At 40.1% G+C, this 24085-nt stretch overlaps 1 protein-coding gene across 4 annotated transcripts in view; it reads left to right on the top strand.

Annotated features, from left to right (window-relative positions):
• Positions 1-24085, top strand: part of CNOT6 (CCR4-NOT transcription complex subunit 6) — a 57245-nt gene that overhangs the window by 18711 nt on the left and 14449 nt on the right. For all 4 annotated transcript variants that reach the window (XM_045028645.1, XM_045028644.1, XM_045028646.1 and 1 more), the window contains 5 exons: positions 15734-15847; positions 19005-19191; positions 22469-22554; positions 23602-23706; positions 23809-23877. In XM_045028645.1, coding sequence (XP_044884580.1) covers positions 15736-15847; positions 19005-19191; positions 22469-22554; positions 23602-23706; positions 23809-23877 — 559 coding nt within the window. In that variant the 5' untranslated portion in view covers positions 15734-15735. The remainder of the gene's footprint in view (positions 1-15733; positions 15848-19004; positions 19192-22468; positions 22555-23601; positions 23707-23808; positions 23878-24085) is intronic.

Here is a 24085-nt window from a genome sequence, read left to right on the forward strand (position 1 = left end):
GAGATAGTCCATATAAAAATCAATAGGCTAATTGATTTCTACTCAGGCCATCTCATTTGACAGTCTAAAGAATAAGAACTGGTATTGCAGTTAAGTTGTGGAATTGCCATTATAATCAACCTTTTTCACACAGCTTTTTCAAATGATTTCCAGCTTTTAATTCTCATGTTTAGTCTCAAATATGCATTTTGTCCTTTGTTTTTTTGACGTTTCAGAAAAATCTGTTTAGCTGTTTGAATTATTGTAAGAAAAAACATTTTTGCACACTTAAAACTATGAATTTTATGCAGGGACTGTATCTTCCTATATTTTTCTTCAATACCTACCACAAGTGAGGGCTCTGATCATGACTGGGGCTTACTGGCGCTCCACAATAAAAATATTAAAATAATACGTCAATACAACTTTAAAATTTCAGATATTTTTCATATACAACAGCTTTAACTATCAGCATCTATATTGACTCAGACTGATAGACTTTAAGGTCCGAAGGAACCATTATGATCATCTAGTCTGACCTCCTTCATAACGCAGGCCACAGAATCTCATCCACCCACTCCTGTAACAAACGCCCTAATCTATGTCTGAGTTATTGAAGTCCATGGTTTAAAGACCTCAAGGTGCAGAGAATCCTCCAGCAAGTGACCCGGGCCCCACGCTGCAGAAGGAGGCAAAAAACCTCCAGGGTATACCATTGCTGAAAATTAAGACTTGTATAGCTACTCTAATCATCTAGGCTACAACTACACTGAGCTGAGATCGTTTGGAAATAGTATTGAAACTCATTAAATGTTGTCCAGGGTAAATAGGAGGAAAATTGTATGAGAATCATGATTAAGGACACAAGGCTAGAATATTGTGTTCGAAACATGTTTAAAAACAATGCTGTAGTCTAGGGGCTCCAAATGTGGTTTAATGTTGGCTGACCAGACCCTAATAGAAACCTGGTTGCTTCCATACTCTTCCTGGCCCAGCGCAGATGGCTCCTTAGAATACATTGAAACTTGCTGCATAAAACTAAGAATCCAGAGTATCTTAGACTTTTTGGGTCAAACAGCTTTGTATAAGCAAATGCATCTGGAAGCTCACAAGGAGATGGGCACAGATGGCTCCTTGGCTATGTCAACACTGTAGACCTAACCTTAGAGCCCTGTTAGTTATTACCCTGAATCCTCTTTACACCAGATGGGCTGTACTGGGCAGGCATGTGGTATGCCAGGAGAATACCTCCAGCATAGTAATGTTCTGTGCCCAGCTGAAGAGCTGGCTTCTTCAGCTATGTGCTACTTCTGCAACAGCCCCAGGTGAAGGGGATGTTCTGAGGTGGAGCAGAGGGAGGACTGATCAAGAAGGGAGGTGGAACGGCTGAAGCTCTTCTTCACCCTGCAGCGCCCCACTGGGGCTATTTAAGCTGGGCACAACTTGGCTGCTGTAGTCTGAGCTGGGCGGCAAAACTGGCTCACAGCCATTGAATAGGAAAGGCGAAAACTGGCCTGTCCTGGCACCAATGAAACCTTATTGAATAAATTAGGAGTTTTTCAGAATGTCCAGGCTTTAGAGATTTTATCTTTTAGTTTGTGAAACTCTAAAATGCTTCTTGTTCCTTTTAAAGGAAAATGATGGCTCTAGAGCTTTTTGGGTGGGGAAAGGCAAGACTTTTTTTTCCGATTGTAGAGTTTGCATTCTGGATTTTTGTATTGAAGGAAACTACTCAAATTTAAAATGGAAAATTGGTAGGGAGTTCCCTGCAGGCTTGATTTTATTAAGAATAGGCTCTGAATTTGCCTTCCCACAGAAGGCCTTCAAAGATAAAGGTGACTCAAAGGCACCAGGGAGATATACAAACCTAATAGGGAACATAGCATTCTCTGGAGGAATGAATTGTGGACTAGAGGCCATTTTTACTGTGTATCTGATTGGATTCTGAGTGTATCAGACTTTATGAAACCTGCTGAATAAGGCTTAAAGTTGTGCTAAGTAAGCAGAACTCCTCCGCCATTGAAAACAGCCTAGGCTTATGCTAAAAAAAGGTTTTTTGGGCCTTTCAACATAGAGCTGGACTCTGTGGCTTTCAGTTGGTGCTGAAGGCTCATTGCAGCTGGCTTCAGTTAGATTTCAAGTACGTTACAGAATTTGTGACAGATTTTTAAGAATCTTTACTGTGGAAAGAAATTAGCTACATAACTTGTTTTTATGTAATTGTAAGGAAGTATGTAAATTTTAGAGTAGAAAAATCAAATCCCTAGTTTTGCATAACTAATTATATTCTAAACTTGTTTGCAAGAAACAAGGATGATAGATTCCTTTAGGATTTTGCATTTGTATGTCATTATTAACTCTTAATGCAGTGATGTATGTGAATATAAATTATTGCACTGGGGTATGTCTACACTACAAGTGCCACAGGGGCAGTGCTGTAATGTAGACACCTGCTACAGGGAGGAAAGGGTTTTCTCCATTGCTGTAGTGAATCCACCCCTTCAGGAGAGAGTAGCTAGGTCAACAGAAGAATTCTTCTGTCAACCTTGTGGTGTGTATCCTGAAACTTAACTACAGTTCTCAATGGTGTGAATTTTTCATGTTCCCTAAGTGACACAGTTAGTTTGATTTAAGTTTTTAGGTGTAGACCAGGCCTTGGTCAGCAAGAGGAGGAAGTACAGCTTGTTGTTTGTATTGGTGGCCACGTACAATTCTAGTTTTGATACCACCCAATAGGGAGAAAGAGGAAGCATTACTGATGAAGTTATTAAATCTTAAGAGACCTTAAGATGTCACATTGCTAGGTAACAGAAAAATCTGTTTAAAAATTATCAGAAGGGATACCCTTGGACCACTGACCAGGTTTGTGTCCGATATACTTGACAGAAGATTCTTGAATAGATTATTCTGAGGTTTAAATTCCAAGCGGGATCAAAGGAATCTTGCATTTTCTCATACTTTGTGGTGGTTAAAAAATTCCTTATGGAAAAATCCTATGGAGGCATCACACTTGTGCTGCTTCTATATGCTGCTTCAGTAAGGTCTATAGGAGCAGCCTTTGAGGTATAGAACATCCCTTATCAGGTCCTCTGACAGATCCTCCAGCTTTAAAATTCACATCCCCCTTCTTAAAACTTCCATCACAGCCTATAACAAATCCCACTTGTGTTCCTCTTCCACCCTGTTATTTCATAAGTGAATGTTCCCTAGCATGGGATTGAGCCTGCCTTTCTCTTCTGGCCAGACTTAGTTTATTTGGTGAAGAACTCTTAGTCTTAAATGTGCCCCAACTTTGTGTGTAAGCTTCTGCACTCCTACTTTTAGGACAGGGACTTTGCCTCTATCCATGATTCTGCCGCAATATGATCCTGTGCTTCTGTATTGGGCATGTAATAATTATTTTCTTCAATTCGCCAACTTGCCTCACAGCACAGGCCCTCTTCTGAATTAACCTAGATTTTTTTCCCTTAAGGTAGCCATTTCAGCCTCCAGGGTATCCAACTTAGGAGGGTTCCAGTATGAAGCATAGTCAGCGCTTCTCGTGCAGAAACCACTACTGCTCACCGTTCTCTTCCTTTACTCTGAGATGGACCAGTGGCTTCTCCCTTGACACGACTTGTGTCAAAACTTTATCTCTCGAGGAGCATGTTTCTTTGTACTCCTGCAAGCCCACAAAACCAACTGGAATGTGAGGCAGTTTACCAGCCTTCTCAGTTTTTTTTCTGTACCCTGTGCAACAGAATTAGTCGTTAAGTCACAGGTAATAAGAGGGCAAACCAACCTGTGTGCTCCATATGTCTACAGTCAACACCAACAGCTGAGCCCGAGGTCTTGTTGCACTGAATACCTGTGTCTCTCTTTGCTGCTTGCAAGACCCCCATAAGATGTCACTGCTGCTTCTTGAGCACTGCTAATCACCTCTGCAGAACTCTCAACTCAGGAATTGGTATTCCAGGAACAGTCATTGGCTCTGTCTGGTACTAAATTCTCTGGAATACCCTCTCCATAGCTCCCAGTGGACTCTCATTGGCTTAGAAAGGTTTGCCAGATGATTGCTCAAGCTCTTCGGCAGACGATTGCTATGCATAGCCAGGTCACTAAACTGACATGGCCCTCCAGATAAGCCCCCAATGTCCACCCCTTCTGAGTTATTGTCTCTTCTCCCTGCACTGGACTCCTTCAGCAACAGCACTTTTTTTTTTTGTGTGTCCTCTTTAGCGGTGGCATCATTTCCTTTTACAACCCTCTTTCAGTAGGGCTGCATACACTTAGCAGGTAGCTGCCAGCAATAGCCTCTTTCCTCCCCCATGACTCCTTTTTATCCCTCAGCATGCCCCACTTCTGATCACTTGACTCTTTGTCAGGTGACTTTACTCATTGCCTTGACTTGGAGGCAAGCCAAAACTAGCATAGATGCAGCTGACCTCTTAACAAGACAACTCACCCTGTGACAACTCTGCTGAAACTAGTCACCAAAAAGTATCTAATGGCCTCTTCCTGGCCTTAGCTCAGAACCAGTACTTTCCATCATCATCCTTCTTGACCTGTCAGACACCTTTGACAGAATCGACCAGACGCTTATTTATGATATCTTGTTCTTGCTTGGCTACTGTGACTCAGTCCTTACCTGGTTCTGTGACCTCTCTAATGGTTCCTCCAATGTATCTTTTGGAGGATCCTTTCCAACCCCCTAAAATTCAGTGGGAATTTTGTCCAAAGAGCATCATCTTTTGTCACCTGTTCTTCTCCCCCTGCACCTTGACTCTGTGCAATATGTTCTGCAAACACAAGATCAACTATAATCTCTATGCTGATGACTCACAGATCTACCTTTCTACTCCAGACCTTTCGCCTTCTGTCTAAACTAAAATCTCAGCCTGTTTCCCTGGCATGTCCTTGTGATTAAGCTGATGGCTGGACATCCACAATGTGGGTAAAACGGAACTCCTTTCCCCCAAAGTGCTCTGCTTCTTTCCCTCTTCTCTCAATCACTCTGGATAATACCACCATGCTCCCTGTCACTCCGGTCCATAATCCAAGTGTCATCTTCAACTCAGCCCTCTCTAGATCCTCATCCAAGCTGCATCTAAATCTTTCCAATTCTTTCTGCATAACATCTCTAAAATATGGCCTTTCCTATCCATCTGCACAGCTGAAACTCTTGTACAGATTGTCGTCATCTTCTGTCTCGATTATGGTAACAGCCTCTGTTCGATCCTTGACAAATGCAGTTTTGTTGTGCTCAAATCCATTCAAAATACTGCTGCACAGATAACTTTCCTAGCTTGTTGCCTACAAAATACTTGACAATGATTAGCTAATTTGCTGTGACCACTGCCTAACATGCTGGCCAGTAATGTTTCATTATTTCCTTGTGCTGGTCTGCATTGAACTGTTGTATCTTGTCATTCCTTAGATTGCAAGCCCTCTGGTGAGGGGCTGTCTTTATGTTCTTTATTTATACAGTGCCTAACATGGGGGTCCTGGTTCATGACCAGGGGTCTTGGATGCTACCATAGTAGCCATAAATATAACATTCTGCACATTTTAGGCATCTGTAACATGTTTACATTTTCTGGATTACATTATCTGTTTTCTGCTTTTAATATATTAGTGTATTGTAAATTTGGGGTGATGTCTGTTAATATTGTTTAAATCATCCCAATCATATTGTATTCTCAGTTTGTCTCTGAGCATACTTTCTAGCAGAATCCCTCATGAGATGAGTTTTTTAGTACAGAACTTGGCAGAATCATTTTAACTATTACATTCCCATGAAGTGATTCCATGGTGGGATCCGATATTACAAGCAAACAATAGTATGCTGCTTTAGAATATATAGATGGGGAAGACTCAGTTGCGTCTAAAATGAACTTTATTGATGAATTATAAACTGAAAATTTGATTTCATTGTACTTTCGTACACAAACTTATAGGAAATTATGCTTTTTTTGACTGATTCATTGTGTTAAAACTATGCTGCTTAGAGTTCCTGTATTGACAACCCTTCTACTGTTAATTTACTGATGAAAAATTACCAGTTCTTAGCTATTTAATACTGTGGGGTTGGATTCCCTAAAGGGTTGTGGCCCTACAAATGCACTAGTGATACACAGAGCTTCTGCAGGGAATGAAAAAAGAAAAGAACAAGACAGTGGAGATTAACTGGCAAGAAATTTTTACTTTTTCATGTCATCTGTCCATTTCTCTCTGATAACTGTCCATTGCTCTTCTGTAGCAGACTCCTCTACAAATGCTTACTATCAATATGTAACCACAAAAAATGTTATGTTAAGAGCAATTTACAGGAGCTGCTGCTGCCTCAGGAAACTTTAGAAAAACATATTACTAGCAATATATACTTGAGCTGTTTCTAATAGGAATTTTTGTTCTTATATTTGAAGCTACAAGCCTTTGACATCACATTTTGATTGTAGAAAAGATTGCTTTGTTGCAAATAGAAAATTCTGACTTAACGGCTTTAAATTTCTTTTCTTTATCCCTAAGAATAAGACAAAAGGATAAAACATACAGATTTTTCAGTAATAAGTGTTAATGGGTCTTTATGGACTTGCTGTTGCCATACAGTATATGGTTTGCCACAAAAAATCAGCTACTTGTAGAGTACTACAAATAAATACAAAATATTGAACTGCTAATACTAAACAACATTTTGATTACTAATATAATACTCAACAGAGACTTGCAGAGGATTTTTATAACAAGTATTTGTCCCTTTTTGAATCTTTATAGTGTTTGAGGCCTGGAGATTTGTTTGGTTTTCAAAAGTTGTTTTTGTTTTGTATCTTGGAAATACCAGTGGTAAGCAGATCTGTTCCTCCCTGGTTTTGCTGGAGCACTTTTTTTCTAGAGGTCTTGGGTATTTTGAAATCACATCTTAGTGGAAGGAATGGTCACATTGAATCTTTAAGACAAATATTTATCTTAAGTGCTAATCAGCCATTAGTCTTACAGCTATTGACAAAAACAAAATTGAGTTGTCTGACTAAACTTCACCATCTCTTAAGTGCTCAACTTTCATCCTCTTGTAGTGTTTCACTAGTTTTCCAGTAACCAAAATCTTCCAGAGTAGAAAAGACCAGGATTTATAATGTGTGATGGGACAGATAGGCCCTATACTGGCAAGGAGAGGGTTAAGGAGAGCTTATGAATCCAGTTGGCCTCACCCTGCTACACCTGCATCAAATGTCAGGCATGGAGAGGGGAGTTAAAAGTAGGAGACCTAGCCCCATTGCAGACAAGAGACTGCGGTAGCTTGCTGGCCGGATAAGCCAGAATGGATGACCTGCTAGAATGGATGACCAGACCATGGGAGATTGGCAGAAGCTCAGACTGTTTGAAGAAAACCTTAAGTAGAAGGTGAGGTCCCTTGGATGACTCTGTTTTGAGTTGTGGTTCTTGAATTCCTTTGGAACTTAATGCCCTGGAAGGGATGGGAACGAAGTGTGACTTGGCCAGAGGGCCAAAGCACTGCTACCTTGGACTGAATGGACACAGCCACATACCTGCAGAGATCCACAGCTGGGTGAGTTGTGCCCTGACAGGCCACAAGGGGGATGCCTTAGTTGCAACCTGTCACAAATGTAAACAACAAGCAGAAACTTCACAAAAACCTTTCAGGTCTTTATACCATCATAAAACAGCGCAAAAGCGGGGGGGACCACACATTTTCCTTTTTGCAAGTCATCTTTAGAATCATAGAATCTCAGGGTTGGAAGGGACCTCAGGAGGTCATCTAGTCCAACCCCCTGCTCAAAGCAGGACCAATCCCCAACTAAATCCCTAAATGGCCCCTTCAGGGATTGAACTCACAACCCTGGGTTTATCAGGCCAATGCTCAAACCACTGAGCTTTAAGGGTGTGCTGTCTTTAGCTTCTATTGTTACATATGTTGAGTTTCTAAAAGTGAGTTCAGTCAGCCAAGCTTCTTTCTACTTACTTTCTGTTAGACATCTTTTCAGTAAAAGTAACGAATATTGGCAAATCTTCACCTTCGAAGCAGGTCGATAGCCTTTTTATTCAAAATTACATCTATTTTATACCTTAGACATGCTTTACAACCTATTACAATACAATTGAAATGTTCCATTGACTACATAGTAGCATGTCAGCAGAATATTTCAACTCAGTGTTATCTCTATTGAATATTTTTTTTCCAATGGAAATGTCTTTCATTTGCTTTAAAAAACCTTATCCCAATATAGGCAGCAAAACATGGGATGTTTGCATTAAAACTAAAAGGGAATATTGTCACACTTTTTTTTTTTTTAACTCAAATCAGACTTGTAAAATGGTTAAGCTCGTATGGAAAGTCATTCGGACATATTGCCCAATTTTTAAAAAAAGCTATAAAATAAAACCACACTACTGATTAGAAATTTTTAAATAGCCATTTTTATTAAGACCCATAAACTCTTACTAGATCTGCGGCTGATAATTAAAATACTATTTCTGGTGCTGTGCTGACATTAGAGATGCTGGTAAACAAAAGCTATGGCAAGTTTAACTTATGACTGTGTTTCTAACACTCTCAGAACAAAGGAGGAAATCAATTCTTGGCAAATGGAATATTACAAAATTGGGTTTGGAAACAAGTTGTTTTCAGACTTCTAAGAGAATGTTACAATTAAAAGTATGAAAGAGCCCTAGGTGGCAGATGGGATTGGTAACAAGATATCCAGGCTCTGTTTCTATGCTGCACTTGCAGAAGGAGCTGCTCAAAAAGAAGGGGGCAAAGAAGGATTTCTGCCATCTTTGCATCGTCCAAGATTCTGGACTGCTTCAGATGCTGAAATGGCCCCCCAGGCATAAGTTACTGCAACTTTGAGCGGCTCTAATTCACAGCAGCCCATGCTGAGCTGCCTGTGGGCTGTGGTACAGCCTAGAGTTCCCATAATACAGTGTACTATTGGCCGAACCCAATCTGACATTCTTCCTGTGCTGGTGTTGAGAGATGGGCTGCTTATGATAGCAGTATGCTTTGACTGCACAGGGAGAATTCTCCCTGACTCCTTACTGTGTACTAATGGCCCTTGTAGACTGCTGGATATAGAGCTGAAACGGGGGACAGAATCTTTCCTGTAGTTTCCCTTCCCTAAATCACTGGCTTCAATCTGGCATAATTTAGTTGTAAGTTAAAGCTGCCATGTAAGCTTTTTGTAGCTCGTATGAAATGAGTTTCTGGTCTCTTATTCTAGCACTTCATGGCTAGCCATTAACACTACAAACACAGTCTCTCAATAATTATTTGTTACACCCTTTTTGACTATCTTAACAGAAACAATTGAATGGATATGGGGAGTGTCAACCCTGTAGGAAAGGGTTTGAGACGTTGCTGGGCAGCAGAGTCTGTAGTACAACTGTTCTGTGAATGGAATACATTAGGAATTTCAATCTCCAGTCTAGCACCTTCCACAAACATTAGTGGCCTAAATTTCAGAGGTGTTAAGAACCTGAGATTCTGAATTGACTTCAGTGAGAATTGCTAGAGCAGGGGTAGGCAACCTACGGCACGTGTGGCAAAGGCAGCACGCAAGCTGATTTTCAGTGGCACTTTCACACCCAGTCCTGGCCACCGGTCCAGGGGACTCTGCATTTTAATTTAATTTTAAATGAAGTTTCTTAAACATTTTAAAAACCTTATTTACTTTACATGCAACAATAGTTTAATTATATCTTATAGAAAGAGACCTTCTAAAAACGTTAAAATGTATTACTGGCACACAAAACCTTAAATCAGAGTGAATAAATGAAGACTCGGCACACCACTTCAGAAAGGTTACCGACCCCTGTGCTAGAGTGTGAGCACTTTTGAAAAATCATGCCATAGATACTGTCCAAGTAAATTAAACATTATATTATAGGAGGTGCAGGTAGTAATGCCTATAGTTAGTTGCCTGACACTTATCTTTATAAGACCGTCTTTTCAGTTGCTTAAAGTTTTGTTAAACTTTAACCATTCAGGCAGAAATGTTAAATGCCAGGTGTCTGCATTTAAAAAAAGAAAAACTTAAGTATCAGCTGGTGCGGGGCCGCCCAACTGGCTGGCTGTAGAGATGCTCCTGCAGTGGCCGGTGTGGCTGTCCCTAGGGCTGCCTGAGCAGCTGGCTCCAGGGCCAGCTGCCTGGGCCACCTTGGGGTCAGCCACACTGTCAGTGGCAGAAGTCGTGGAGGTCTCACGGAATCTGTGACTTCCATGACAAACACTGAGCCCTAACCATGATCCTATTTGCCGCCATACTGTGAACCATCCTGGAGCTGTACGAGTTGAGCAAGAATTTCCCTGCAATTGCTCCTCCTGGCCGCCAGGAGGAGCTGTGGCATTGGACATCATAGCTGAAAGCAGACTTTCTTCTGTACCTGCAATGTTCGTCCCGTTGGTGCCCAGGCAGCAAAGAGAAATCAGCTTCTCTGGAATGGAAAGGAGCGAGAGAGTGGGTAGGGAAAGTTGCACAATCCAGAAGGGATAGGAGCTGGGTTGTAGGGAACTGGATAGGAGCAGAAGGTGGGGAGACAGGAGCTGGGGGTTGGATAGGTGCAGTGGGAGATGGTATCCTTGTGTTCCAAGCCTGTCCCCAGTAGAGCATGGTCTCCTCCTGAACCCAGAAGTCTTGTCTCTAATCTTGTTCTATCAGGAAATATTTGTAAAACCCACTGGCAAAAGGTGTCTCATTCTCTTCTAGTGGCTGGTCCTCAGAACATAACAGCCTGCTACTGGTACCAGATAGTCCAATAGTCAGTGCACATGATGGAGCATGCTTTGGGGATGAATCAAGGTTTTGTAGTGAATGATGCTGTTTTCTGTAGTACCCCTGTCTCATTTGTTTACAGAAATTGGAAGATACATAGTGAATGAGGCAGGAATACAGATAGAGAAAGGATGGGCTCATGATTAAGGAAGATAAGTGCCTTTCTGGAGAACTGGATTCTATTCCTGTCTCTGCCGTGGAGTTCCTATGTGATGTTGGGCAAGTCACTTAAAGCTGACTTTTCATAGATGGCCACTAAATGTCTGATCTTCATTTTCTGAATGCCCAGTATGGTACAGCTGGTACCAAATATCACCCAGTTACACCAAGGTGGTGTGAATATAACTGCACTCCAATCCTTTTGAATTGCATCCCTGTGATATCCAGCCCCCTGACACTGGCTACTCAGAAATTTCAAATCCTCTGCATCCAAAGATGCAGTGTACTGTACCCAGTTTTACCTTAAACCACACAGCAATTGTGAGCACGTAAATAAATCTACTCTTGTTTTAGTATAAGAGCGAATAAAGATTTAACTAGAAGTGAAAGAAAATGAATGGAAATAAAAGCTTTAAATACAAAATCATAGGATGCAAACCTGGGTTTACACTTATCAATAGTTACCTTTCCTATATAATAAAGTAGGTTTCCCCAAAAAAGTTTACTCTTTTGCAGAGCTAGCTGGTTTCACAAGAACCAAGACCCAGATGTTCATAAAAGCACCCAGTTTCCCCATGACGTTTCCTTAGTGACAAGATCCAGAGTGCTTCTCTTCCTTCTGTGTTATACTGCAAATAGCCTTTTGTTTCTACTCATAGCCAGGGTTAAGTTCCGTCTGTAATGTTCCCTTTTCACCTTCAAGATGTTTCAGTTGTTTGGTTGTGCCTCTGATGGTTTTCCCTGGATAGTTTTGGGAGGGAGCAATGCTAGTCAATTGAGCCTTGCATTACCTGACCTGCTGATTAGGGAGGACTAACAACTCCCTCCTGCTTGAGTAGGCCATTGCTGTGGCACATCACCTCCTGGTGATTGATTTCTAATCCAAGTCCATAAAGCGTACTTTGAATATAAAAACAGTATTCCTTAAATATTACCCATACATGCATATCACCAGGATTGAGTCTTGGCAAGTTATGAGCTTCCTGAAGATAACTCACATAATATCCCTTTATGAATAAATACCTTCCAAGATATATGTTCGGTGTAATGAGTTTGTTGGGTTTGAGGTGAGAGTTGTTTACAAAGAAGAGGGGACCCTCTGCCAACGGGTTGTCTCTGTTAAATAGGAGAACCATTGCAAATTATCAAGTGAAACAAAAGGCAAAGAATGCATCGTAGAGCTGTTTGTCAATGTATTTTGATAATTGTAAATTAGTTTTACTGAGATTCTTAAAGTACTAGTAACTGTACTGTGGTGTATATTTTGTAAAAATTACTGTAAATAAGATCTCACTACAGTGAGCCCTATTAAATCTTTTTTAGTCCTAATAAGTAAGACTAAGATTTTGTCCCGGATATTTTTAGCAAAAGCCCTGGACAGGTCACAGCTTCCATTAATTTTTCTTTTTGCCATGACCTGTCCAGGGCTTTTACTAAAAATATCCGGGACAAAATGGGGATCTGCAAGTCCCCCACCGTCTGAAGTGGGGCAGCTGCGGGGTACCCCTGCCGCCTGCAGCTCTTGGGGGTCCCCCCCACTACCTGTGGGGGCTGGGAGCTGTGGGGTGCCCCCACCATCACCAGCTACAGGGGCTCCCACCGCCCTTGGCGGCCGGGAACTCAGGGGTTCCCCCGTTACCCGTGGAAGCCGGGAGCTCTGGGGGCAGCAAGAGCTGGTGAGGGTACACCACAGCTCCCTGCCCCCATGCGTAGCGAGGGACCCTGCAGTTCCCAACCATCGCAGGCTGAAGCCAGGGAGCCATGTAACTTCCACTGACCTCCATGACAAAATCGTAGCCTTACTTATAATTATCTGTTTCTCAAGCCTTTTAAGTTGATGAGTGGAAATTTACTGATAAGCACAGTAAGCAGAATGTAGGCCCTTGCTAGTTAAGGTGTAGTTGTTGTTGCATTCTATCGGGATTGACTGCTCTTTTTTAGTTGTCTTCCTCCCCACTAATCTTTAAGTAATAATAAAATGAGTAGAAAAAAAGGTTGAAGAGAGCCCCCATCTGCTGCTGCCTCTCCAGTAACTGATCTCTTTATATGCTGAAAGTTTTACCAGGATTTTGGGGACTTATTTTGTTTGCTGAGTTAAGGAAAATAAAAGTAGGTTGAAGAATCATTGTCTAGTAAAGATAAGTAGAATGAAGTAAAGGGCTGTTCATTTATGTTGTGGCATATTTTCAACCTCTTCATTGGCAACAAATATAGTTGGGGAGGGGGCTTCTTAGACACCATCCTATCAGATCCCCTTAATATGTGGCTCCCTTGAAAGGGCATGGATGCATCCACCCTTCATTGCTTTTCAGTGACTATTTTAAAACTAAACGGGAGGTGACTCTAAAGGGGGTCCTAAACTACTTAAAAACCCTCTCTGGGGAGTTTTCACAGCTGTTTCCCCTGCCGAGTCTCTGCAATGCATTAAGAGTATTCTGCATTATGGAGACTATACTTGGCACAGCTACATTGTCATAGCAAACCTGTAGTTTAGGTGTAGCCTACGCTGATGGAAAGGGTTTTTCTGTTTATGTAGGAACACCACTTGCCTGAGCAATTGTAGCTGCATTAACAGAAGTATTCTTTCATTGACATATCTGAGTCTGCACTAGAGGTTAGGTTAAATCTAAATCTTCCCATAACTCTTATTTTTAAAGCACTCTGTTGTTCCAGTTTTGTGTGGGCCTTCCTGTACGTATGGTTTAGATGGTGGGCTTCTTGATGCAGAAATTTCTGTATTTTTGTATTGTAAAAGAGCAGAGAGTACTATTGGCACTTGACAAATAGTTAATAATGATATTGCATGGGATGGCTTTGTGCACATTGAAAGAAGTGGTGCATAAATTCTCTGGTAAACTACTTGACCTGATTTACACAGTGTGCTATGGAAAATTTTGCAGCACCTTAGAACTTCTGCATAATCTTCAAGTAACTTCAGAAAGTGTCTTTTAAATTGAAATCAGTTCTGTATTCTTGTAGCTTGTTTTGGTAATAAAATAAGCTAGGATTGTTTTGAATTTATGCTAACAAAAAATGGTAATGTGCACCTTTCTGGGGATGGGATGGGGTGAAGCTAGATAAGCCTTGGACAGTGGTTCTCAATTTATTTACCATTGTGGGCTGCATCCAATACTACCTGTATGGCCCTGAGGATGTCACATGGGCCACAGCTCTGTGCTGATTGGGCTGCAGGTTGAGAACCACTGAACTAGGATGTAGTGTGGGATTCTGAAACCAAAGAGGATGTGCTTCTCTTTCCTTCCTCCTTGGGGAAGTGGCAGTGAAGGGGGCACTAGCAGTTTAACATTTTTTTTAAGGAGTGTTCCTTGACACAGCAATTCTTGCCAGCAAACAGCTGATCTACAGTTTCCCGTCCCTAAATGCATACCAATGGATGTCATAAAAATGGATAAGCACCTTAGTCATGTTTGTGTTAAAATTAATAAGCAGTGAAATAGTAAAGTGTTGGTTTATTTATTTCTTTTATTTTTTAATTTCCATTGAAAATTTTCAGTGTTAACACCTGGTCAGATGGATGGAAAAATCCCTGCATCATGTTTAATTATCTTTTCATATTCAGGCAGGCAATATGTAGTGGTTCAGATTTGAAAAGATACTTTTGCAACATAAATGAATTAAACAGAAAAAAGCTTAACCGTTCTCTGGCATGGTGGATATTGTGGTCATTCGTGAATTGTAGAAAAAACAGGGTTCTGGTAACTTGTGTATTAATGTTTCTCTTTCCATTTCACTTAATAGTTACTGTGAGAAACTATTGTTGCTAAAAATTCTTGAAAATACAGTATGAATAAGTGCAGACATCTTCATTATTCTAAGCAGTATCAGCCAGTTCAGAAAATTGCATAACATAACGCTGTTTGAAATATAGGCCTGCCCTTTTCTTTGAACCACTTAATACTTTAACACTTAGTAACGCTTATCAGTGGATTCAGGATTTTTAACATAATAAAAAATAACATGGAAGCAGGTAAAAGGCAGGGATGTTGGTGTCAGCACAGCTGTGTGTGCTGAGTAGTTGTTAAACCTGAGAGAACAAGATGACAACTTTTGAGTTGTCTTGTTTAAACATATTCCTATTGATACGAGCCAAAATACTGAAGAACTCTCTATTCCTGCATTTTGTAACAAGAGAATTTCACTGCATTCTAGCAAGACCCTGGCTCTAGCAGGCTTTGTGGGTTTGATGGGAGGGTTTGCATGTGGTGCAAGGATTCATGAACATTGGTTCATCTTTGTGAACCCATTCATCCTCAGGATGATGTCTTCCTAATTATTTTACCTTGTGCCTGCAGGTCATCTTAGGCCTGCTCTAAACATATAATTTTCACCAGTTTAACTAAATATAGTAATCTAGTTTTGTTAGCAAATTTAAGTTAAATCAGTATAGGAAAATCTTAAGCTGATTGCAGAGCATCCACACAAGGGGTTTGCACCAATTTTATTAAATCGACTTGCATACAATTGATGCAATTTTTGTGTGTAGACTGGGTGCAATTTTTATATGGAGGCTGGACCACCTTCTGCTATTGTTAGAAGTTGCAGTAGCATGTGTTCTTTTAGGCCGGACTGTCGTCTGCCTCTCTCCCTCCCCCCACCCATCCCCGGTCCCCCCAGGGAGGTTTGTGGCATGACAGAAAAAGAGTTGCCTCAAACTGAAGAATTGGATAGTACATGTAATTAACATGACATACTCTCTATATAAAAGTAGTTCTTTAAAGGCGGAATCTCTCTATCTAGAGTAAAGGTAATACATTTGTTAAATAGAATAATATAGCAAAGTGTTATTTTTCTGTTCATTTCAACAGGAATGCCCAAAGAAAAGTACGATCCACCTGATCCACGGAGGATGTACACAATTATGTCCTCAGAGGAAGCAGCCAATGGAAAGAAATCAAATTGGGCGGAGTTGGAAATAAGTGGTAAGAAATGGAGGAATAATGGTTATGTGGTGAAATGAGAATTTGATTTCAAATTTTAATACTCATACTAGCCATCAGATAAACTTTTCTCCTGTAGATATTCCCTCACAAGTAAGCAGGGTTGGGCTACATAGGCTTGGTATTTGAATAGGAAACCTAAGGAATACCAAGGAGTTACAGGAAGTTGTGGTGTTTATTTGGTAGGATTCCTTCTTCCCTCTAGTAAATTGATGCCCAACATGGTACTGGGAAATGCTGTGTGGCAGTAGATCTCCTCTACAAATAAGAGATAAAATGAAGGTTGTGACCATGTTGTGTCATTAAAGATTCCTGTGCACTTTACATGGGTCTTAAGAGTGTTTAAATCTGGTGCCTTGATCAAAATTTAGCAATTGCATTCTATCTGCCTGAATTTTAGGTTAGCTAAATTATGCTTTGTTTCCTCTCCTAAGCTGTTTTATGATAGTGCTGTTTGACAGGTCACAGCTGCTGCATTTGAATGGCTGATAAGGTATTCGTGTACATACTTAATATTTCCAGTTAAAGGAACTGATCCTGCATCTCTTACTTGAAGTCAGTTGGAGTACACATGAATGACCAGATTTTTGAGGGCCTGATTCAGGAAAGCATTTTAGCATGTGATTAAGCGTTTTCCTGAGTAGGGATGCTCTCCTCAATTAGGGCCTGAGTAAGTGTTGTAGGGTCAGACTCTGCCACCAAAATGATAGTACCTTTTTACTGTAGATACTTTGGGATCTCTTGGAATGAAAGGTGCTATACAGATGTAAAATTATTATGCTGGAGCCAGTCATAACAGCATAGTTAATGTTGCTATAGAAGTTTTAAGTTAACGGGAGCTTTAAACCTTTGTTTTATGAAAAGTTACAAAAATGGCAAAACACAAAACAGAATGTAAACTTTGAGTTCTGTTTGAATTTTTCATGCTGGTTTGATACAGCAAATTCCAAAATTACCACCACCCCCCTTTTAAAAATTTTTTCACTGGTTTGTGTTATCTTTTTCAGACCCTTTTGCAAGAAATAGAAAACTCTCTAGGATCTGTGCTTTGGTCTACATGTTGCTCTGTATGTGCAGATTAGTCCAATATCAGTTATTGTTTGTCTCTCAGTTGGTCACTTTTTCTCCATAACTGAAAAGAAATGTGCTGAGATGTACTTGCCATCTTTAGCAGTAACAATATAACAGGTCCCATAAGCAAAATCTTCCTCATGTGTGACTATGATTACACTACAGTTTTTCCACTAGAGATCAGTCTACGGTACACTACAAATGTTTGTCGCCTAGAATAAACAATTTAGCAGTATCCAGACTAGTTTTTACAAAGATATTAACTCTAAGGGTTTAATTCAAGTTTTTATATAGATATAGATGCACATAAAATACACTTGGAGACAAGCCCTGTGTGTGTGTGACACTATCCCACCAGTCCCTTGTTGCCTGAGGGAAAATTCTGAGTTGATCAAGAGGAGACCATGAGTTGAAATCTCACCTGTACTGGCTGCGGTTTATATTCCATGCACTGTTCTATACTATCACTTGAACTTACCTGGAAATCAGTACTGAAAGTTTAAAAAACACTGATTTTTTTTTTTTAATATGTATTTTCCTTTCAACTTGTATTTCTTTATGTACCTCCATGTAGCCAGGATTTTTATTCCTGGCAGGAAAAACGTTCAAATTAAACTGAATAACTCGATCCTTCTTTCCCTCCACTCACCCAGTGCCAGTGATGAAAATTCTGGACACACTTAAATAAAATAAAGAAATAAAAGTTAAAGGAGGGAGAAAGACCAATTTATCTCAGTGCAGCTTTTCGTAGGAGGAAGAGAGTTGGGAGAAAAAAAAAGTAATCAGCAAATACATTTGGAGTATAATGACTTAATTGGAAAGAGTGTTTAACATTGGTGGCTCATAGATGACTAAATCAGCTATAAAAAGTCTGTTAAATGGTAGTGAGCCTATTTTGTCTCTGAGGAAATGATGTTCTGATTTTCCTCCAGTGCTCTTGATACAGCCTACATCAGGGGTAGCCAACCTGAGCCTGAGAAGGAGCCAGAATTTACCAATGTACATTACCAAAGAGTCACAGTAATATGTCAGCAGCCCCGCCATCAGCTTCCGCACCTCCCGCCTGCTGGCAGCCCCACCAATCAGCGCCTTCCCCTCCCTCCCTGTGCCTCCTGCCCACTACAATCAGCTGTTTCACTGTGTACAGGAGGCTCGGGATGGGAAGGGGTGAAGAGAGAGGGCACGGCAGGCTCGGGGGAAGGGCAGGAGCCTTGGGGAAGGGGTGGAGAGGGGTCAAGACCTGGGGGAGAGCTGGGGGTTGATCAGTGAGCACCCCTGACACATTGAAAAGTTTGCACCTGTAGCTCCAGCCCCAGAGTCGGCACCTATGCAAGGAGCTGCATGTTGACTTCTGAAGAGCCACATGCGGCTCCAGAGCCACAGGTTGGCCACCCCTGGTATAGATAGTCTTTCTGATTGAAGGGTGGGAAGTCAGCCTTGCATGAGAAATGTCTCCAATGATGTCCCTTATGATGCTTCAAGTTCCTGCCATATGGAGGTATAGATCTCTTGACTTTTTAAAATGAATGTTAATATCCTCCATTTACACAAAACTGGTGTGGTTCTTGAGCCCATGGCCATAGCCAGCACAGCTTTTAGTGACGTGCAGTTTGGGGACCCCGTTCTAAAGTTACCATTCTAGTTACAACAGGAATAACACTGTTGAACTCCGGAAGAAGCTGCTTGCTCTTATTTGTTGAACTAATGGCATGAAAGAGCCTTTTTATTTAAAATACTGAATGCATGATCAGTTCATAAATCTGTAAATTGCTTTATGTAGCACTTTCAGAGAGGAAGAGGATGTCCAAGGCTTAAAACATGGGCTCAAAAATGTCTAAAGAGCCCAGGCAAGAAAATTTAAAGGAACATTTATTTGTGCCATCAAAATGTCATGAAATTAGAGGGGAGAACCTTCTATGTAATCTTCCGTTTTTAACCATATTGCAGAAAACTCTAAACACTGTTCAAACAAGATGTCATAAAATACTCATTTAATGCTAAAACTAGATATTTAAAATGTCCAACGTTATTTTTATTTTACTCCTGTTTCTCTCTCTCTCTCTTACAGGGAAAGTAAGAAGCTTAAGTTCATCTTTATGGTCACTGACCCATTTGACAGCTTTGCATCTCAGTGACAATTCCTTATCCCGTATTCCTTCAGACATTGCCAAGCTTCACAATCTGGTATATCTGGACCTGTCCTCTAATAAAATCCGTAGTTTACCAGCAGAACTCGGAAACATGGTGTCACTCAGGTATGCAAATTCATCTGTGACCCCAGCAGCAAATTCATCTGCGACCCCAGCAGACATCAATTTCATGTTTTGGCACAATTCTGTTCTGTAACTAACCAAAGCCATTATAAACAGTTTTTCCTAATGGTTGGAGTTATAACTACAGCCCTAGTACTCTATATTTGCCCTGATCTCCAGTTGCCCCATGCAATAGTGTACAATGAGCTCCTATAGAGCTGAGCATGGTGGCATGCACCTTGCATGACATTGCTAAATCAGGTTTACATACACACACACCCCTCCAAACACATCCCCAAATCCTTATGCGGGGTGCTGTTCTTGAAGAACTGTTGACACCCATAGAGTTGGTGAAGGAGTTGCCCCTTAATTCATGGCAAGAGAAAAGAATATTTTACAGCACCTAGCTGTCATTCAGTATCATCACCTACCCGTCTTAAACTTACTGAAACTTTCTGAGATTCACCTTGTGAACTAATTAGTGTTCCTTTTTCTTTATAAAGCCTTTTTCCTTTTAAAATATTGATGCAAGTTATGTTCTTGTGCAAATGATGTTAGTATAGCACTGTGCAGAACAGTGCATGCAGATATTGTGCAAACTTTCCTGAAATTTTCCCAATTTACTCCAATCCTGATTCTACAAAATGCCAGCTATCCCTGTCTTGAGCCTCTTTTGAACAGAGAATATAAAATCTTGTTCTGGCTGTAAAATGTGCACTAACAAACTCAGATCAGACCACCAATCTAGTTTCCATTTGTGACAAACATAATATTTGAATCCTGGTCTATAGACACGAAGGGCATTAAAAGCATTAACCCACTGCACACACGCTGTCCTCAGTAATTGTCGCTGATCCATGATTTCTTTTCACTGAGGGTAAAGTGAAGAACAGTCCGTAAGTGCTTCCTATGTGGTAGCACTCTGCAGGTCTCAATCCCATAGTAGTTTTGTGTTTCCTGCTGACTGCTACTGCACTCTCCTCGTAGTTTGTGGTATAATTTCCAGACTAATAGAGTAATTTCAGCTCTGAATGTCACCAGTATTATGGACCAGAGAAATAGTGTGAACTGACACTACCTAGAATCTTTTAGAGTCAATAAATAACTCCTTCAACCTCCATGTCTGGGAACTCTCTCTTTTTTTATAAAGGGCTTAGCTTGTCTAAGATCCATTGTGTCTCCTTGTCACATGCAGACAAAATTTGTTCCAATGACTTTGGGAGACAGTGAAGCAGCTAATGGAGAATGATCAAGTTGACAGTCTTTGGAGAGAGCTAAAAAAAACTATCACAAATTTTTCTTCAACACAACTGGGGAAAGAATTCAGAGAGCCCAGATTCTTTTGATTTGTTTGGAAGGACTAGTATGACTTTCTATGATCCTCTTTGCTGCCTAAAGGGAGCTCATTGACGCCAAAGACCATTAACCAAAATGAGATTAAACTAGACAACTATCCTTATCATTTTTCTTTAACAATTTATGAAAACTGTACTTTATTTGTTAGTGGAACTGTAATCTATACCTAGAATAAACCCAGGTGAGCACCTTGAACCAAAAGCTCACCTTAAAGAGTTCTGCAAAGTTTTATCTATGCTCTTTTTACATCTTGCAAGGAATGGCTAGGGAACTCTAGTCTGGCAGAATCATATGGGTAACTCTTATGTAAGTCTTATGCAGTCTTATGTAGTGATTGTGACTATATCTCAGATTTTAACATTATACCTAAATTGGACCATTTTAGGGCTGGTCTACAATGAAAAAATATTGGCATAGCTATGTCTCTAAGGGGTGTGAAAAATCTACATCCCTGAGAAACATAGTTAAGCTGACCTGACCCCCAATGTAGACAGCGCTAGACTGATGGAAGAAGTCTTTTGTTGACCTAACTCAGGGGTAGGCAACCTATGGCATGTGTGCCAAAGGTGGCAGACAAGCTGATTTTCAGTGGCACTCACACTGCCCGGGGTCCTGGCCACAAGTCTGTGGGGCTCTGCATTTTAATATAATTTTAAATGAAGCTTTTTAAACATTTAAAAAACTTTATTTACTTTTACATACAACAATAGTTTAATTATATATTATAGACTTACAGAAAGAGACCTTCTAAAATGTATTATTGGCATGTGAAACCTTAAATTAGAGTGAATAAATGAAGATTCGGCACACTACTTCTGAAAGGTTGACGACACCTGACCTAACTACTGCCTCTCAGGGAGGTGTATTATCCACAGCAATGGGAGGACCCCTCTCATTGCTATAGTAAGTGATTACACTGAGGCACTGCAGAACTAAACTATAGCATTTTAAGTGTAGATATAGCCTGAGAGTAAGCAAAAGACACGTTATCAAGTTCAATTTCTCTTCCCCTGTTGGCTGGACTGTTGGGACCTGCCAACTTCTGTTTCTCCCAAGTAAAAATATCTCAACAGTAACACTGTAAAAATAAACAATAAAATATTACTTTTTATAGGCCAGAAGCACAGTTAATTTAATTGTGGCACCTTAGAGACTAACAAATTTATTTGAGCATAAGCTTTCGTGGGCTACAGCCACTGCATGCGTCCGATGAAGTGGGCTGTAGCCCACGAAAGCTTATGCTCAAATAAATGTGCTAGTCTCTAAGGCGCCACAAGTACTCCTGTTCTTTTTGCGGCTACAGACTAACACTGCTACTCTGAAACCAGTTAATTTAATTTTTGTGTGCCTGATAGCCTTCACACAATATATCAACAGATATTTGACTTCTGTTGACAAAGCAGTGAAATTATTTTGACAAACAAAAGTTAATTGGAAAATTATAGTTTGCTGTGATGTGTTAAATGAGAGAAAGAGAGTTAACAGCATGGTAATATAATAGCAATAATAGTACTGGAACCATTTTTTGTTCTTGGTTTTATTTTAATGGCTATAATCTTATTTTCTTAATTGTCCTTTAAACTTAACTCAGCCATTTGTGGTCCAGCTTGTCAGAACTGTAATTGCTTCATTTCTCGTAATTTCTTAATATTTTAATTATTAACTTTTACAAAAGCTTATGACCATATAGGTGGACTCTCCACCCCCACTAACTTCCGCTCTGTACTTCAGACTTAATGAGGTTTTGTTAGTGTGTACAGCAAGATGTCCCTAATCCTTGCTGACTGTTTAGTTTTCCAATTTTTTCAAGTAGTGGTGTGATAGTACAGTTTCTTTCTTATAGTGAAACTGTTTCAGCAATAAGCAGTTGATCACAAATACTGTGTTACTTCCCACTTCATATTATTCTGATTTTTGCCTACAGGGAACTCCATTTAAATAACAACCTGTTACGGGTTCTACCATTTGAGCTGGGGAAACTATTTCAGTTACAGACATTAGGTCTGAAAGGTATGACTTTTTTACCTACATTTTATGTTTTGATCTCATTCTTGAGCCACAGCTGTTTTAAGCTACACATTTTATAAAATGTTACCAAATGGCAGCTGTTGGTTTTGGAATTTATTCTTCTCTTTTATAAATATATTGAGATTTAATGAATCTGGCCCATAAAAGAATGAAAAGTCAAGTTCATTTTCTGGTTGCCTATATGGAAGTTAGATATAGCTTTTGATTAAATCTGGCTTACTTGAACTTACACTGCAGTTATGGAACTCTTTCTCCCCCAGAAGGAGGCTCAACTGAATAACTTTTTTTAGGATTTTGTACTGCTGGTGATCACCATAGTATCTGACTGCAAATAGCAATTTAAAATTGATTTTCAAAATTTTGGAGCCAATACTGTAAGAGTTTGGCATGTAGATCTACTGGCTTCAGTGGGAGTTGTGTGAATGAAAGGCTTGCAAGTTCAGGCTCTTTCTATTGAGTATGATGCCTATAAACTGCATTAAATCTCAAAAGTCTAATATTTCTTATGATTGGACAATTATATTGTGCCCTATTTGTGTGAACTTTTACTGTCTGACTCTGTAGAGTAGCCCCCTTAATTAATCGGGCCAGATTCTTTGCGATCTGGCACAAAGATACCATATTCTAGTGGTAGATGTCCAGCAGGGAATGCTTTTGGCCTAGGGGAGACCACTCTCTTATGAAATAAAACTGGCGGAGATTGCTCCTACATCAGACATACTTCCCACCACCATTATAAGTGTGTTTGGAGAGGGGCAGGATGTGACAGAGCAAAACTTCACTATGACAGTCCTCCACTAGTACAGAGTCTATTAGATCCAGTAATGAAAGTTAGAGCTGCCCTTCTAGAACTCAGATACAGAAGAGAATGCAAGTGTTTGCAGGAATGGAAAATTGAAATACTTTTTTAAAAGGGAAACAGTTCTCACTGTTCTGCCGTCATATATCCAAGACTTTAAACACGAACACACACACACACACGCACGACATTTTTCTGGTTTAATTTTACTTTTGTAAACATGTTTGCAGGAAATCCACTTACACAGGATATACTGAACCTCTACCTGGAACCGGATGGAACACGAAGGCTCCTGAATTATTTGCTTGATAATTTGGCAGGTACTGCAAAAAGAAGTAAGTGATCATTCCTAAAATATTTATTTATGCCATTTAAAATAAATATGATTACTTCACTTTGTGTGTATTGTTTTTTTGTTTTTTTTAATGTTCTAATAGTTTCAACAGAACAACCACCTCCAAGATCTTGGATTATGTTGCAAGAACCAGACCGAACAAGACCAACAGGTAGCATTGCAATGACTCTTTATAGATTTCTCCCTCCCCTCCATCTAAAATCACTTCACCATTACCGTCTGCTGAAATATTTCTTTTTGATACTTAAACTAAAACATCTCATATTCACTGATGGTAGCCAGCATAGGCATTCCTACATCAAACAGCACATTTGTCTGCGGAATTCGCTACTTTTTTCTTAAAGGTAATGCCTTTATCT

This window comes from Mauremys mutica, chromosome 8 (assembly GCF_020497125.1).
Source record: "Mauremys mutica isolate MM-2020 ecotype Southern chromosome 8, ASM2049712v1, whole genome shotgun sequence".
Taxonomy (NCBI): Eukaryota; Metazoa; Chordata; order Testudines; family Geoemydidae; genus Mauremys; species Mauremys mutica.